The following is a 17,724-nucleotide window of genomic DNA, read 5'->3' on the forward strand; positions in this document are numbered from 1 at the left end:
GTTCTAAAGCACAGGTTGGATCCTTTCTGCTAACGTAGCTATATAGGAGTGCTGCGATGTGGTAATAGATGATGAAAAGCAATGCCTGTTGAGGCCTTTCAAAGCATATCTAGACCGAAGCTGGACCATGAAGTCACCAATTGAAGTCGACGAAAGAATCATGAATACGGGCTGTTGGTTCCCAAGTTAAATACTGTCATCAACAGACCTTTGCAGCATGTCAACATTATGGCCAGTGAGTTCTCTGAGTGAGCCACGGGTTTCGGTTGGGGGATGAAGTGATGTCTTACCAGCGTTGTGTTGTCACTGATCTCTGAGAAACCAGTGTCGAATCTTTTTACCTTCCAAAGTCGGCCTCTGATCAGAATAGTTTAGATATGACAGTGCAATGCACGATGTCCGATGTACATGGAAATATCAACCAAATGAAGCGGAGAGAATTAACCTCCTGAAATGAAGTGAAAAAGTTTGTGGTGTTGATTGAGGTTGCAAGGGACAGTAAGGCATAGCAAAAGCCAGCCGTTGCCATACTCAAATTCCCATCAATTCTAACACGACAAATAGGGCAATAAATATCATATCAAAAGAGATGGGATAAATTTCATTCTATTGAAAAAAGAAATACTCAAGCAAGAAAAATGGAAAGAAGATACCCAATACGATATCAGGGATTGAAGAGCTGGATATACGGAATACCGTCACCCCATCCACACAGTCCGTATTGCCTGGAGTACGCGATACACACCAACACCGCCTTTCAAAAATCACATTTATTTCTTTATGGTGGGGTTGTGCGACCCAGCCCAACTTGCAAGCCATGGACTCGCCGGGTACACGTCCGCCATGTAAATGGACTTGAATAATGGTAGTGCGGATGTTTCGCCTCAAACCACAAGCAGTCCAGTTGGGATGGACGTGACCAAAGGGGTGGGATGCCGGTAACTAGCCAATGAGGAGGGCGGATGCGACATTTCTGACACAGGCTTGTCCAGGCCCCAGCGCCTCGCTTCTGCCAGTTATCGTTCAGAATTAGGATGTTGATCATGAAGGGGACATCCAAAAAGTGCCGGCTGATGGTCAACAGTTTGCTAGTGGTTGTCCAGCAAGGCCAGACGTGGCGCTCCTTTCTGATATCATCGTGGAATATTCAGATCCAATAAAGGCCACTCTGCAAGGAACCCGCCTAAGCGGCCGATCATGGATGTCCTGGGGATGGGCTGCGGGTGTGGGGGAACACGGCGAGTAATTCAGAAGGCTGTAACATCAGCCAAATGGTCGCCTGCAATTGCAATAACTACCTCACGCGGCTCTTTCTAGTTGCCCGTTGAAGTGTGATGGACCTAATCAACCCAGGGAATGGGTGGCATGAACGCTTTTCCTGGTAAAAAGCTATTTTTGAAGGTGCTCCAGAGATTGTCTGAATTCCTGACAATTATTTTCGGTGATTTCCCTCTCCTTCGTGAAAAATCGCCCAGTTAGATCGCGACAAAGCTCTATCCAGGCATAAGTTGTATTTTTGTGCCTGGCAGACATCAACAGTTTACCCAACCTGCCAAGATGGAAAGGTGGGTATATACCGGAGGTCCTCGTCCCCACTCCGCGGCACTATCGGATCGGAAAACAGGGTAATAATGGCCACCCTACATATCATATGGTATATCATTCGATCCCATGTCTGAAAGGAAACACTTGCAATCTCCTTTCCCAGCGCTTTCTGTGAATAATGCTATTTTGGGAATGGGCGGTTGGCTCCGGTTTTTGAGATGGCAGCTCCTTATTTCTTTTCAATCACCCATCAATAACCATATCCTCTTGGCTGACACATAGCCATGCCTACTCCCTCTCCCATTACCCTTTGAAATATGGTTGGTTGTTTGCTTTCAGATTGAGGAAGTTGTCAACGTCAGATTCTCCTATCTATATCTGCAGGGGTCAATTCGCTCGGAGCTTTACATACAACGCATGCATTGGAAAAGGCGGAGTATTAAGTTCATTCATTTTAATACGACTTTCACATGTGATGTCCTTACCTGCCAATTTCATTAGGATAGGGAGAAGTCAATGGTGTGGATAGACTGGTAAAGGTTGGATCAAACGGTTGGTGGTAAACAATATCGTTTCTGCGTGTGTTCGGCAGCTGCGCCACATGCATATCCCCGCTTCATGAATGAAAACTAGCAGGTAGGTCTTTGTTGCAAAGTCCGCGCAGTCAAAAGAGAGTACATACGAAATTTATTTTTTAGAAAAATCTCTTCACCAACCTGTGACATAATTGCTACAGGATTTGCATATGACAGTACCTAAAAATATTTCGAATGGTAGGGAATACAACTCCAGGAATGGCCAATGTTGGTTCATAAAACCTGGCTATCCTTACAGCTCTGTGCCGGAAATCTGCACGGCGGGTATGTGATATTAGCATGTGAAGAACGCTTTCCTTTGAAATGCACTAACACATGCTACACATAGCTTTGAAACAAAACAAAGCAAAGAGCTTATCGAAGCTATGATTCCTCGCCGCTTTCCGGTTTGAAAAGTTAGTAAATATTGAGTGCGGGTGTGGTGCATTTGTGGCTTGGTGCATACATTCTGCATGAGGCGGTGCACATCCCATCCTCTTGAAGACATCCCATGACAGCCTCCATAGACCAATCACATCATCCCGCAGTGTCTGGTGTATGCAATCCAAGTATCAAATTGCCTGACATGTGAGAGACTGAGGCAGGAACTGCTGCAACTCGACCATTTATTCTTGTCTAGGAAGCAAGGACCCCCAAAAGTCTCCACTTCCGAGCTGAGTTTCATCCCGGTCAGCCCTACCGAGTCGACTCCTGCTTAGCTGCTGAACGTTAGTGGAGTGATGGATGGTAATTAAAAAAAAAAATAAAATACATACGATATACATATCAGAAAAGTTACTGTTTCACCAATTTTGAGCATGTGAAGGTATCGGCTCCAGGCAGATTCCTAGGGGTAAAAAAGGGACATCTACCTTGAAGCTGCCCGTACTGTTTGCTAGAGCAAGACCAATAGACCTCAAGAACTGAAATCTAAACCAAAAAATCTTTTGTGCGTAAATTTATGCATAGATTTATCCGGGGTTATATGCTAACGCTAATCAATCTCTTAACGAAAACGAAAGAAAAACAAAAACAATGCAAAATGGACATGCAGCGCGCGATATGTGGGGCAGAGATTTAAGGCAGAATCAAGTAGAACAGCATGATATATGCGTGGAGAATTGCTATCGTAATGGTATAATGGTAAGAAATACCTATCCGGATAATAAAGCAAAACAATCTTTATGTCATAACAATGGTATCGTTCCAAAGAAAAATGGGGTAACATTAAAACGAAAATGAAAAACGATGAGCAACTCCAAAATTGCCCAAGGGTTTCCAAAACAAGAGAGAAATAAAGAAAGGACTCTGTTCTCATAAAATCTGATCTGCTGGGTCATGAATGGTAAGTAGGATTCAGACTTCATAGTGCCCGGGAAACGGCCGTGGTAGAGGAAACGGCTGTGAGAGACGCTAAATAACGACATTCGTGAGTGAGCCTGTAATAATTCGGGTAATGGGCTTCGCGGCAGAGGGAGTGCAACGAATAGAAGATATAGTGAAGTTGGGAGGCGAGAATAGAGTGTGTGAATGAAAGCGGGTACGGAGAGAAATAAAGGTTTGGTTCAGTGGAAAGTTATTTGGGCATAGCTAGAAATATTTCTGGCATCAGCATTATCTGGGTTCAGTGTCGTTTGTATTTCTAGAGTAAACAAATTAGTAAATGATAACAAATTTAGTAGGTGAAGCAAAAAGTGGGTAGGAGGATGGGAGCTTACATCCTCAACACGTCTTCTGTTAGTAGGATCCAGTGAATTTCCTGCACCCAATAAGGTTTGCCCAAGAGCCTTCGATGCGCCAATAGCAGGCCTCAAAATGACGGTAGGGGCTCGTTTCAACAGTGCCCTCGCAGCGCCTTGTGCACTTCCGCTCTCTATCACTTCTCCCGGCACAGCAACAATCGCATTACGTGCTATGAGGAGATCTCGTTCAAGGCTCGCATATGCACCACGCAAACCTTGCACGACACCAACCGGCTGATCCGCATAAGGAGAGAATTGTTTTTGCTGCTCCTCATCGGCCGAATCGTCATCTGTTGTTGCGACATAGCGTTGTGACCCAACATCACCTGGTGCATTAAGGAAATCTTCAGTGCCTTGAAGGACGGTCTGGGTGCCAATGGCAAGTTTAGCACCCAGCTTCACAAGTTCGTTGGTTGTGGTTTTGGCAAACGCTAGAGCGCCTTTCTGGATGCTGCGAACGATACGACCGTCTTTCTTATATTCTCGCATTGGAATGACAACTAGGTCTTTGAATCCACTGCCAACGCCGACAAGAGACTTGATCGGCGCTAGACCGGCAAGAACTCCGGGAAGTTGATTGGCCTTGATGTCCGGCATCCATATATCGTTGAGTGTTACACCTAATTTCTCGAATCCTGAAACGCCGTAGATAATTACGTGGCGGAGGACCATGTCAGCTTCTTCAAGAACGAAGAAGTTCATAAATTCTGTAGTCCGTCCTGACCGTAGGCTGCCATAATCTACCCTCTTTGGTTTGAAATCCAATCTGACACGAACGGCATTCACTTCGACCCTTTGCAAGAAAGGTTGTTCGGTTGGCGAAGTATCAGCTGGCGCCGAATCGTCCTTGAATTCGAAAAACCGAGTCATGAAATCAAGAGCATCTTGATCAACATGAAGACGGAGGGGAAGAATAGTGGCCTGGGAAGGGAGTTAGCACAATGCTTTGATCCCAAGCATAAAATTACGGTAAAAAATAAGATTTGTGAGGTATAGATACCTTAAGAATGATTTCCGACGCGGCAAGCTCCGCTACCGGCTTGACGTTCAGTATTTCCAGGTGAACCATACCCGTGCCGTTCTCCTTTTCGCCCGCATCATACATGTATGTGGCAAATTTTCTCCAGTTGGACGATGGCACATGGTCAAATATTTCCAGATCATTCACTCTAATATCCAAGGAGCTTTGGGTCTCTCCAGATCCGGGAGGAAATACTACCAAATCTGCAGATATGCCCTTCAGTTCAAATGTCATCTTCTGGCGTTTGCTACGATTCAATCTGAGCTTCTTGCTCCTTTTGGAAGGGGCTTTGATTGTAGCAGCTGACCCGTCGGTCATCGTCGTGGTTGTGGCAAAACTGCCTGTCTCGCTGGCTAAATCATCGATATGAGCGTTAATATCCTCTCGCAGCTGTTGAGGGTTTCGATTCGAAGGAATTCCGATATAAATGGAATTAAACAGGAAGTCCCCAATCACGTCTTCTTCGCTGCCCATCTGGGGAGAAGAGCGACCACCAACTCGTGAAAACTTTTCACTAGCTTTTGCCTCAACATCCTTAACGGCTTTAGAAATCGCATCCCTCGTGTGTTGCCAGTCAAAGCCATCAAAGAGGTTCCATATGAAATGGACGTCTCGAACCCTCACTCTAAGCGGACTACCGTGAAGTTTGGCATCATTTGTGAGGGCGTAGGTATTATATGTGGAGTCCCATCTATGCGCTGTGCCTCCAACTGCAGACTTTCGTGCGAAATGGTCTTCTTGGAAATCCAAACTCGAAACGCTAGATGAGACGTGAGCTTCAGAATAGAAACTTTCGAGAAGCGTCTTCGGTCCGTGCGCCAGTCCTGAAAGGCCATCATCTGCGTCGCTAGTACCAGATATATGCATGTTACGACCCGGATCATGTTTCCCTGATTCTAGGGTCACAGGATAAAAGTCACTGACGTATTCAAGTTCCTCAGCCAAATCGCCCTCTTTCTCGTCAACAGGATAGCTATTTGATAGATTACCAACTTCCCGAATGGGGCTCGTTTCGAATGCGTTTCCCGTAAAAGAGCTCAGCATGTCATCGATGGGCATGACTTCAGTTCGATATTTGAGCGATTTGTTCGGAGGTGAAGGAGGTGCCAGCTCATTTAGAATGGTAATCAATGTTTGAGTAGAATCAGCGCACGTTTCCAGAATGAGTAAGTCATCTCTTACCTCAACGTCGACGGACTTCTCGCCGTTGTCATCAAGTTGCATTACTTTTACGACAACAGCAGCCGACGAGAGATAACAAACAGGCACATATCCCATGCCGTGTAGAAGTTGAACCTGGTTGCTTTGACTATCGCTGGACGTTCGTGTATGAGAGCTACCACGCGTCCCCACATTTCGAGAGTCGTTTATGATCATCACAGTGGCCTTTTGGATTTCCAAACAAGCATCAAGGGTAACATCTTTATCCAGTGATCCTGAAAATTTCGCAGATGTGAAAACTGCTATGCCCCTGGCAGGAGATTTTCGAGGGTTGAGTCCAACTAAGCAGTCTCTTAAAGTGATTGAAAGCTTTGATGGAACTGGAGAGGGCCTGGAGCTCACCGAGCTCATCGAGGATTCCGCCAGCCGATGAATTGTCGTTTCTTGGGACTTCAACTCAGCAAGGTTGACAACAGAATTGGCAATATTAGCAGCAAAATCTTCAGCACTCATGTCGTTGTCAAGACCGAGAAAAGCGACGATTGAAGGCACTGTATATTCAAAACGGACGTTGGAGAGTTTTATTTTGACGGTTGGGTCCATTTCATCCGCAATGAATCGGGCCATGATCATAGGCAGCGCTACAATGTTAGTTTCATCCTGGGAGTTCGCGGCTTCCCCAACGAGTTCCTCATCATCATTTCGTGAAACCACGAGTGTGGAAACACGGGCCGCCATAAGAGATGGAATGCCAACATGCGCAGCTTCCACTCCTGTTAGAGAAATTTCGATATCGCCTATTCTTCCTCCAAGGGCAACTCCACAAGAACATTCTTGAACAAGGACTAACGTAAGTATGCCTGGTCGATCATCTTGTGGGAGATATTTTGTGACTGTAGAGAGTTTAGCCAGTTCATTCCCCAAGCTTGATAAAGGTCTGAGCATCTCCGGTTCAGGAAAATCCGCCTTGAGGTTTCCAACGGTTAATCGAAGGACAGCTCCTTGTTTCCTCTGTCTAAACAAGGTGTCAAGCATTATGTCGTCGTCTTCGCCGTACCTGTCTTTGGATGGAGTCAAAAGTAAAAGAAGTCTATCCAAGTCTTCCTCCATTGGCGCAAACATAAACTGGGTGCGAATATTCAGCAAATTAACAATCGCACTAGCCTCGGCGTTATAAACATCATTTAAGAGAGGACCCGTCAATTTTCCTTTGTCAATTTGAACTGTTATTCCCGCTGAACGACTCACGATCTTGACGGCGGTTGTCTTAAGTTTCAAGCTGCACCTGTCTCCTTGCAACGTCATGACAAAGCCTTTCATTCGAGCATTAATTTTCCAGGGGATAGGATTAACTCCGGAGCTACCAACCGGCAACGGCCGGGCTTTAGAAGAATCTACTTCAAAATGAACTCCACGAGGCCGTTGGTTAGCAGCAACTTTGCCACCTTTTATGGTGGAAGTTGACGAAATTGAATTGCCCAACTCCAAAATAGTGCTTAATCCGCCAAACCAGTTCAAGGTTTCGTCAAGCCGTTGAAGATTAAATGAAAAATGGACTGGAAGGGTTGCTAAGTCCACTGTGGTGTTTCCTTTGGTTGAGAGCACGGATAGTGAAATGTCTCCTCGTTTCAAATGGAAATCATCTCGTATAGAATCGCGCATTTTAAGCCCATCATCAAACGATATGATATCTTCTGATGCATGGCCAAATGTGAGCTTGGTGACATTAAGAATGAATTCCGAGGTGTCACCTCGGACAGACGATTTGAAGTTTATTCCCGACAATGTTACGCGTAAGATGATCTCGCTAACTTCGGGATTGTAATGTAAACTTGTAGCATTGAAGGCAGAACGATAGATAGGAAGATGCTCCAAGAATCTGATCGAGCAGTTTGCGAGTGTAAGGTTTAAGGGCAAGATCGTTGCATGTTTACTCTCACTTCGGCATTTCTCATTCTGAGTGGTAGGATTCCAAGTCGAAACGAGCCTTTGCCCCATCATTGTCAAAAGCCATCCACAGGCGATGTCAACCTCAATAGTAATAGTAGGGACATCAACTAAAATTGTACCAGCATAGAATCCCGGGACACTGGTATCATCTTGCTCTGGGGATGCCAATTGATGAAGGGATTGGGAGAAGATCAATTCTCTCCGCGGCTGCTGAAAGGCAAGATGTTGAGAAAGACTAACCGGCTCCTCATCGGTAGCAGAATCTGTAAAGCTCATAGTTGACGTCTCCATATGGTCAAATTCGTTTCTTGGAGAGTTTTGTGTCGGCACATCCTGAGATTTCGTGATTTTTGGGTCTAAGGACGGCAACCATACTGCCAGTTTATCAATTTCAAAGACCCGTTTGGCAATCCTAGGTATATAATCTGGTGAACGTGATGGAGACTTGATTTCAGCTTCTGTAAGGCCTGATTGATTTGGGTTAGACAGTAAGGGACTTCCTAACACGTGTGAAGTATCTCGAGTTTCACCATTCTCCAATTGAACAAGTGGTTTTGCTTTTGGAGTTCCCTCTGAAGTTGTTGAAGTAGGTTCAACATCCGTTGACGGAGCCAAGGAAGGAGAAGAGACATTTCTCTTGCTTGCCTCATATTTTGGTGATTCCCAACCCCCAGGCATGTCCGGAAGAGATCCTGCTGATATGGAGCTCAGGACGCTCATATATATACTTGTTGCTTCTTCATGAGTAAATATTTTAGACTTCGACAGGTCTTCAACGACGGAAGCGGATTCTGAATGGCTTCTTTGCGGGGTACTAGACCCGGATCTACTTGGTTCTTGCGTGCAGGGCACGTTATCTGAATCGGAAACCTCAATCTCGTCCCCACTAGGCTCTGAAAATTCGGGTTGGTATTCAACAGGCGGTATTTCTAGATGCTGTGATGGATGGTTTGTAGAATGAGTGGAACTTTCCATTGAATGGTACATGTGATCGTCCGGTAAGGATGTTGGACTCCGTGGCCGAGGGGTATCCCCTGACGGTTCATCTGTCGGATCAGTCGGATCAGAAATCGAAGGAGGAGAACTTTGAAACTCATCAGCAAGGTTGGATCGTATAGCTTCATCGAGATAGATAGGGTTATCCAGTATATTTTCATCATAGTGGTTCTCAGTCATCGGGCGAGTATGGTCCAAATAGCTTCCAGCTCCGTATTCATATTCCGTCCCAGCATCTGAGAACCTGCCATCGTCTGTATACACCGAATCCGCCAGCTGATGGTTGGAAGGCCTATCTTCCAATAGCGAAGGCTGATCGAGGATAGTTCCGCGTGACATTACAAGAGACGAACCGGAGGAAGAAGATGTGGGTGCAGGGGAGGAGACATTTAGTGGGGAGTGGCTAAGCTTAGAATGAATAGAGCGAGTGGAATGAGTGACGGAAGGGGATTTAAGAGACGGAGGGACGAAATGAGAATAATTCGAGAAGACGCCCGCATCCGCAAGGAATATCAAGTTAATTTGTGAGAATGAGATAAAGCGTTTACCAGGTTTCAGCTCTGGGTTTTCCTCCATAGGCGATACGACGCTGTCTATGGATATATTTTGGATCGTAAACATAGCCGTAACAGTATCTACCGTTAGATCTTGCGGACTGTTCGACGTTCTATCGTGGCCTACTTCCATGTCGATTTTGAAAACCACATCCTTGACCTTTAATTGTAGGCGATCAGCCACCCCTTGAAAAAACCCAGCAACGAAACCAGGTAATGACATGCCATCCTCAACTCCGATTCCGAGTTCTTCCTCTCCATCGTCGCTGAGACCATCGGAGCATTGAGAATATTGAGATTGGGACGAAATAGCGGCTTCCAGTTCAGCTTTTTCTTCCTTGGGCTCTGATTCAAGGAAAGATTGGGCAAGGTCAGTGGTAGATGGGAGGATGCTACTCTTCTCACTAGATCGGTCGTGGCTATGAGATCCGGGTGGATGAGGATCATTTGCCTTGGGGTTATTGGATAGCTCGTCGAAGGGCCTGCAGAGTTCACGATCATCTCCGCTTGACGCAGCATCATCCGAGAGCAACTTCAATTTCACTTGCACGTTCTCAACTTCGACGACGATACTACTGCTATATATATCTGCGGGTATCGTCACGTGAATAAGAGAAACCGTAGCCTGCGTGAGCTTGCACGATGGGGGTAACTGCAGGACCGAGGAAAGTTTCTATATGTCGAGATCGGACCCATCAGCAACTCCAGGAAAGCGTGTAGTGAACGAGGTTGAGAGAAATTATAGTCACACCGATAACATACCTCAAGCCGTAGACCAATATCCCTTAGTTCAAAAGTGCTCCGCTGTCCCCATGTAATGCCCAAACTCTCCAAGTCAAGGGCGTCTGTGTCGACCAGCTCCAGTCGCGATAATGCATATCTCAGCAGTCGCTTCTGGAAAAACGAGGGGAGAAAGTAGGACATAGTGGATTTAGGAAATTCGAGAGCCTCCGGGCTCACAGGGAGTTAAAGTATATCATCGAGAAGTGCTCGCAACATGGGGACTGCTATTTGGGAGTTGGGAGTAGGTCGGAATCGGCCAAACGATGGTGGTGATGGGCAACCTGGAGAAGGCAGGAAGTATGTGGCCATGGGAAGATCGAACGCGGGCTAAGGCAGAAAGACTAGAAAGCCCCGTTTATTTGAACGAACTGTATTCTTTTTGCGTCGCTGCAAGCCCAGTTAAGAGTAAACAGGCCAGCATGAACAGCACCCGCCGGGAAGGGTTGAGTCCGGTGTCTTGGTGCGTCATTCATCGCCGTTGCATTGCTGGACGGGTTTGATTCGCTGCGGCCCTTAAAACGATGCAAACTCCTTCACACGCAATAACAAGTTTCACCTGACTGAGTCAGTCTTCTCCAGTACACTTGGACTAGATCCAGCGATGGGTAGTCAAATTACATCCGAGACAGAAAAAGGAAGAATGATGGTCACAACGATGCATTTGAGATTCCGAAAGCACCGATTTGGGGCAAATTCCAGTGAATCACATGACCCTGAGCTGGCATCCATTGGATGGTTGGAGGCAACAGCCAGAAGAGCCAAATACAATAAAGGACGTCTTTCTACAAGTTGATATTGGAGGTTTTTGATTTGCTTTTCCAAGGTTTCTTCCAGACAACCTGCGAACCAGTCGCAAAACCCTAGATCTCCAAGGATATAATAGCAAGCCACCTCACAAACATCGCCTTATCTTAGGCACCCAGTAATTACTAATATGGAGCTAGTTTGGGCCCATATGAGCCATACAGTGCGTGTTCTGGCATTACGCAAAAAATCTGCTTCTTGTTCTGGGAGAAATTGTTTATTCAAACCTGGTTGATACAAAGTTGAGTATGTCATGCTAGAATATCAAAGGCTAGCAAGGAACGGCGTTGCGCACTCCGTAGAGAGCAATAGATCGCCCGTTCCTCAGCATGACAATGAGGACGCTAGAATCAGCATACTGCAGAATAGTCCAAGAGACGGCGGGGAAGTCTTTCTGCGGATATTCTGCCTGTACTTGTGTAACAAACTCCAGTTTCCCTATGAGTGGGAAAAGCACGTCGAATACATTGCCATTAAGTTACTCATCCTCGTCATCCTCGTCATCCTCGTCAACCTCGGAGCCGAACTCCAACGTCACCCACTGGCAGAACCTTTCAAACTCAATCCGCCAATCCCTCAAACTAGCTGCCTTCACGCCAGTTCCTGCCAGTCCGGCGAGAATGTCCCGTAGCCATTCGGATGAATTTTGGTCCTCAAAACAACTCCAACTTATTGAGTTCTCCGCCATCATCGCAAGACCCGCAAGCCCAACGTTCTCTAAGCCATTGAGAACCTGACAGAAGTCATGTGTAAATCTACTTTTCCCGTATCCCAGTAGCGTAGGGTCGTCATTGCACAATGCCACCGGGACTGCTCTTGCGAGCAATGCAGGGAGGGGATGTGTCATAATTGAACTAGTAAGGCGAAGTACTTCGTTCGATATGGGACAGCACTCGATCAAGATCTTCTTCTCCTTGACTAGATCGATAAGAAGCGGATGTTTGTGGAGAGTCAAGGCGTGACCAATCCTCCGTGCGCCCAATAAGATGGCGTCAAAGAGGTTATGATCCGTTTCGTCGCCGTCTCCAACCCATTCCCCCGCATGGAAGAAGAATGGTATATCCACCCCTGCCTCAACACATTTCTTCTTGAACCAAAATAGGACCGGGACTAAATCTGCAAGCGTTCGCCCTTTCTCCTCCTGACCAACAATATCATAGCCCGCAACCAACCCCGGAAATTTCTGTTTGATGGAAATACAATCCTTCATATTTTCGGCAATCAATCGATTTGAAAGGGTGCGCACTGTCGTCCAAATCATCCGTGCTCCATGGAAACCCTTCCCTTCGGGCGAAAGCTTGAATTTCTCGGTCTCTTCACCGAAAGCTTGGAAAAAAGCTTCATAATCCGATTCGGGTTGATCACGGCGGTCACGTCGATATGGGAAGTCGAACACCAATCGGAACTCAACATAACGGATACCATCCTCGTGGAGCTCCTTGAGCATTTGTTGCATACAAGCCCGGAAAACAGGCTCATAATATAAAATAGAATCAACAACTTGGAAGGTACGTTGAAACTGAATCCAGATATCGTCAACCCCGCGATGATGTGAAGACGGCTCAGGAGAAAGAGTACATCTGCTTTTTAACCAGGCGCGGAATCCGTCGATTCCGCCGGTGGGATATACGCTAGCAAGTTGCTGAACAGGCGCAAAGGACATAGGAGTATATCCCGCTTCCCAAAGAATGCTTCTCTTTCCGGGCTGGCCTGGAGGGTTTGAAAAGTACTGGAAATGGATTGGACTCGTCTCCCAATCCTTTGCTGTGACCAATGGCGTTGAAGTGGACATGTATAGGTTGGGGAGCGATAGCACTAAATCACATAGCAAATCCAGGTCGATCATAGCTTCTAAATGTATATGTAGCAAAGCCCCTAATGTGGAATAATTGCGATCTTAGCCACGGATAATAAAGAATGTTTACACATAGGAACAAACCTTTTGGCATTTTCTCAATAATCTTCCAAAGATCTGTTTTCTCCATCCGCTCTCTTCCTAAATGGAACATCATGCCAGGATACAGCGGTTCGTCAGATTGAGAGGCTAGATCTTGCTCAGTGTCCTTCGTCCAGACTTCTCTCAGTTCTCGCCGACGAATGGCAGAAATTATTTTACAAGCCACTGCAGCGGCAGGTGACATTGACTTGCGAAAATAGAAATCTAGACACCTCTTAGTTTCCAATATTTAGTAGATAGCATAGCATAAGTACTAGCCATGTCTCTGTTTCTGCTCCTCTACAATCATCGCATCTCGTCCCTGGAGGTACTTCTGGATGAATGGATCCTCGACTTGGGGAATGCCCTCCATCAGCTCCCAGTTGACGTCAGTCGCCATGCTTAATTTATGTGATGGCGATTTAGGTGATCTAGAGCATATCTGTCGACGACACAAATGAGTCAATTATTTCAATGTCATCAGGCAGGATAATAACGGTCATGTGATTGATAAACTAGCCCTACTTCGTTTTGATTTAACTAGAAATTCTATGGGTATCATCATATCCTTGCCCCTCTCGTTATGACCCTCCTCTCTAAAGCCCTTAGTTCCGCTCTTTTAATCTTTCCACTAATTGTCTTGGGCAGGAAACTCGGCTCTACAAACTGGATCCGTCGAGGGTACTTGTAAGGGGCAGTTTGCTTTTTACAAAACTCCTGAAGCTCAGTTACCAGGGAATCAGGATTGCGTGACTTGAAACTGTCTTCCAAAACAATGAAGGCTTTGACAACCTCGACACGATCGGGATCTGGGGACGCCACTACAGCGGATTCAACAACTGCAGGGTGCTTCTTGAGGACGGACTCGACTTCAAATGGACCTGAGAGAACTTCAATATCGTCTTTGTTGTTCTCTACCAATCTGGCCGCAGGGACTGGCGACTCACCAATCCTGTACCCGGATGAGTTTATAACATCATCTGACCGGCCGACAAACCAAAGGTAGCCATCATCGTCCTTATAAGCTCTATCTCCTGTGAGATACCAATAACAGCTTTTCCCTTTCCGTTGAGGCAACGTAACTTTTCCATCTGGACTCAGATAACCGGAAAAGAGATTAATGGTTCTAACGCCAGAGCTGGTCGTGGTTGCAATGGCAATTTCACCCTCCTGGAACGCTGGGGATTCATCGCCTTTCTCGTCCACAACAGTCAAGGGCACACCAGGGACCGGGAGGCCCATTGACCCATACTTGACCTTGGCCCCTTTCAAATTTCCGCAAACAAGAGTAGTTTCAGTTTGGCCGTACCCATCACGAATTTTTATGCCACTCATATCTTCCCAGATGCGAATTACCTCGTCATTCAGCGGTTCTCCTGCCCCAACACATTGCTCCAGCGCCAACGGAGGCCTTTGGGAAAAGTACTTGCGCCTTGAGGGAAGCACAAACTGCCGATAAGCGGTGGGAGGGGAGCAAAGGGTGGTAATGGGATAGTTGTGCAGATTATCAAGAGCACTCTCGGCATTGAAAGGGCCGACGGTCTCTTGGACAAAGAGAGCTGCTCCACAACTCCAAGCAGCGAACCATGCCCATGCTGCCTTCGCCCAACCTGGCAATTTGAATTATATTAGATGGTCGTTTTTGCATTCGTTATGTTCATGGATATTCACACCTTGCTCAGAAAGATTCCAATATAACTTTCCAGGTTCTAACCCAAGCCACAGGCTACCAGTCAAAACGTGTGCTTCGAAGAAAACATTTAGTTCAAGTGCCATATAACCTGAAATTTACAGAAAGAGGTCAAACCTAAAGGGTAAGAAACCTGATTATGCAGAACCATTTTCGGCATACCGGTTGTACCTATTTGGGGAAGGTCAGTCCGAAGGGGCGTATTATTGTTTGAAAATATTCTAGTAATATCATCCTACCCGACGTAAAATAAATGACGGATGGGTCCGACCATTTAGTTTTCGGTAACGTATTTTTGAAGACAAAGTGCTTCGGTATCTTCTCCAGCTCAGCAGAATACTGGAGTTCGTCCACAAGCGGGGAACCTGCTGCCTGAAGAATTGTTCGAATATCGGGACATTCGTGTTGGACGGCCTTGAACTTGGAGATACTGACAGTGTCTCCAACAAATATGGAAGCCTTGGATGCCTCCGCACGATACTTGATATCATGTGCTACAGCCAGTACGGGGCATGGACAGACCACAATGCCAATGCGAATCGCAGCGGTCGCAATTTCCCACCTATAAATTTCATCAATATATAATCTTCATATAATCAAATGCCTTTGACGTACGCGATATGCCCCTAAAATAGAAAATAGCCGGGCTCGGGATCGGAGTGGGAGCATTCTACTCACCATGCTGGAACCCGAGGGAGGACAATGATCAACCGATCCCCTCTACGAGCTCCAAGTCTAACTAACAATTCCGCGGCGCGATTTGACTGGCGGGAGAAATACGCAAAATCGAGAGATCGTGGATCTTTGCCCTGCTGGTCAACCCAGAGCATTGCCTGAAGCGATGGCAACTGTGCAGCCCATTTATCGACGACATCGTAAGCAAAGTTGAAGTATTCAGGACATTGTGGAAGTTCTTTCGCTACATGTAACTCCATGGTATTCAAACTTTTTACTTGCAGATTATAATAGCTGAAAATGCTTTAGACCACGATTCGTTTTTCATCTCCTGGATGTAAAGAAGCATTAACCAAGCACATAAACTTCAGTAGTTAGTCAAACGATTCATCCTAAAATATCTTACTAAGCCTTCGCGTCCACACATATTTCCTACCCAATAAGATAGATATAGAGCAAGGGCAATGATTCGTTTACTGGAGGGCGATTAAGTAATTGCAATTAGCTGCAGTGGAATCGTTGGAAATTCATGATGGGCATTTTATACGTCGTTTTTCCCTCTCCTCTCCACCAACTTAGGAGATTGCGAGTGATGCCGAAGAAGGTTTGAAAAAAAGCTTATCAGAAAAGTTAGTTAACTAACTAGTTAACTTACATTTCTGGAATAACTACAAAATATTGATAGAACTCATAACAGCTTTTATGTTAGACATTTAATAGAAGCTGTCTCAACTGCTAAACAGGATCATTCATGATGTTCTATCCAATTCCTGCTATTCACATATGTCTTGGAACAAACAGTGTCTAAAGTTTAATGCACAGTTAATCAATAAAAGTCCCATTACTTGTAGAACAAGATCATAGTCCACCAGAATGCAGAACAACTCTTCCATCTCATCACGATTATCATCTCAACCGTCTTTGTAATTTCACCAGCATCGACTCCTTGGGCAATCAAATAGGCAGAGTCTCAGCACGCCCGGACCTATATTGTTTTTAGTGGACCGTATTCACTTCTAACTAGAGCAATCAGCATATTAAGCCGCTGTCAGTTGGTAAGCGACCAGAAAATCTGAAATACTTACTTATAGAGTAGCGTCTCAATACACCATTTCTTTCCTCCTCATTTATATTTGTTTTATTCCCTTTCTTTGATTAATTTTTTTCCTTTCCTCTTACTTCATTTATTGATATATTTATTATTTTGTTTTAGTAACATATGGGCACAATTTCTGTTGTTCTGTTGTCTTTCAACTTGTTGGTATCAAAAAAATACCCGAAATGGCGGCGGCGGTGACGGCGGCTGCGGGGCTCCTCTTTAAGGTTCAACTCTGCAGCAATCAAACTCAAGTCTAGGAGTTGGGCAAAAGTTACAGAGACTTTTAGAATTGTAGTTGCTAAGAGTTGCTAATAATGTCGATAGGGTTGCATCTCCCTTGCCGGCATGGGGTAGATACATGAGGTAAGGACGAGTATATCGTTGGAAGTCAATATGCAGTCACCTCAGCCTCTCAAGCAGAGCAGTTTGAGATATGCTATCCAATATCCCCTCCACGTGCAGCAAAGGCGTACCTACATTAAACGATGTGTGTTGCAGGAACCGTCGTCTCATATGGATGAGGCGAAGGTAAGAGTAGCTATCTGAGGGGCCCAGCAAGGACACACATGTTTCGAGAGGCAGAGTACAGAATAATGATAACACTGTTCTTTGGCTTAAGGATAAAGTCATACATGAACACTGTTGTTCAATTTCGCCAACAATACTTCATTCACGTTCCCAAGTAAAAATCCGGTGCCTAGTCAAAAGGAAGAGCGGGAAATGGATCCAAATTTCCTAAAGGAGTTGGCAAGTTTGGAAGATAGAGACTGTTTGACATGAGAGAGGGAAAAATGCTGAGAGAGAACAAGACGAATGAGAAAAGTAAAACAGAAAGGACAAAACTGTTTGTCGCAGTCTTCCAGCAACCACAACTTCGTACTCCATCCAAGTTGCAGTGGCCCACTCGTGCTTGGAAAGAAAAAAAAAAAAAGGGGGGGGGGGGGGGGGGAGAGGTTTCGGAGGGGATATCGGAAGGCAGGGGGGAAGTAAATTGAGAGAGGAAAAAAGAAATGAAAGCAACAAAACCCTTCTGAACTCCATGGTGAAGGTAGAAAGTAACCACAGGGGCTATGATTTTAACCTTCCAAAACAAGCGCTGGTGGCTTATTTTCATGCAACTCCAACCAAAGAAACGCGATGCATCCTGATTTGCCCTTCATAAACAACTGCTGAATGCCAATGGCCTGAGTCTT

The 17,724-nt window shown here is 45.6% G+C and overlaps 2 protein-coding genes across 2 annotated transcripts; both read right to left on the bottom strand.

The window, feature by feature from the left end:
- Positions 1-3,744: 3,744 nt before the first annotated feature.
- On the bottom strand, positions 3,745-10,468 carry HCAG_05201 (predicted protein; the record flags this gene model as incomplete). Its single annotated transcript, XM_001539684.1, has 6 exons — positions 3,745-3,762; positions 3,839-4,783; positions 4,863-4,894; positions 4,934-7,169; positions 7,293-10,217; positions 10,307-10,468. 6 exons carry the CDS (start codon positions 10,466-10,468, stop codon positions 3,745-3,747), a joined length of 6,318 nt encoding a protein of 2,105 aa, XP_001539734.1.
- Positions 10,469-11,609: 1,141 nt separating this feature from the next.
- Positions 11,610-15,692, bottom strand: HCAG_05202 (conserved hypothetical protein; the record flags this gene model as incomplete). Its single annotated transcript, XM_001539685.1, has 9 exons — positions 11,610-12,982; positions 13,071-13,302; positions 13,372-13,509; positions 13,656-14,019; positions 14,065-14,677; positions 14,741-14,848; positions 14,920-14,928; positions 14,997-15,319; positions 15,502-15,692. 9 exons carry the CDS (start codon positions 15,690-15,692, stop codon positions 11,610-11,612), a joined length of 3,351 nt encoding a protein of 1,116 aa, XP_001539735.1.
- Positions 15,693-17,724: the final 2,032 nt, after the last annotated feature.

Source organism: Histoplasma capsulatum, genomic scaffold (genome assembly GCF_000149585.1).
Source record: "Histoplasma capsulatum NAm1 scaffold_5 genomic scaffold, whole genome shotgun sequence".
Classification (NCBI taxonomy): Eukaryota; Fungi; Ascomycota; class Eurotiomycetes; order Onygenales; family Ajellomycetaceae; genus Histoplasma; species Histoplasma mississippiense.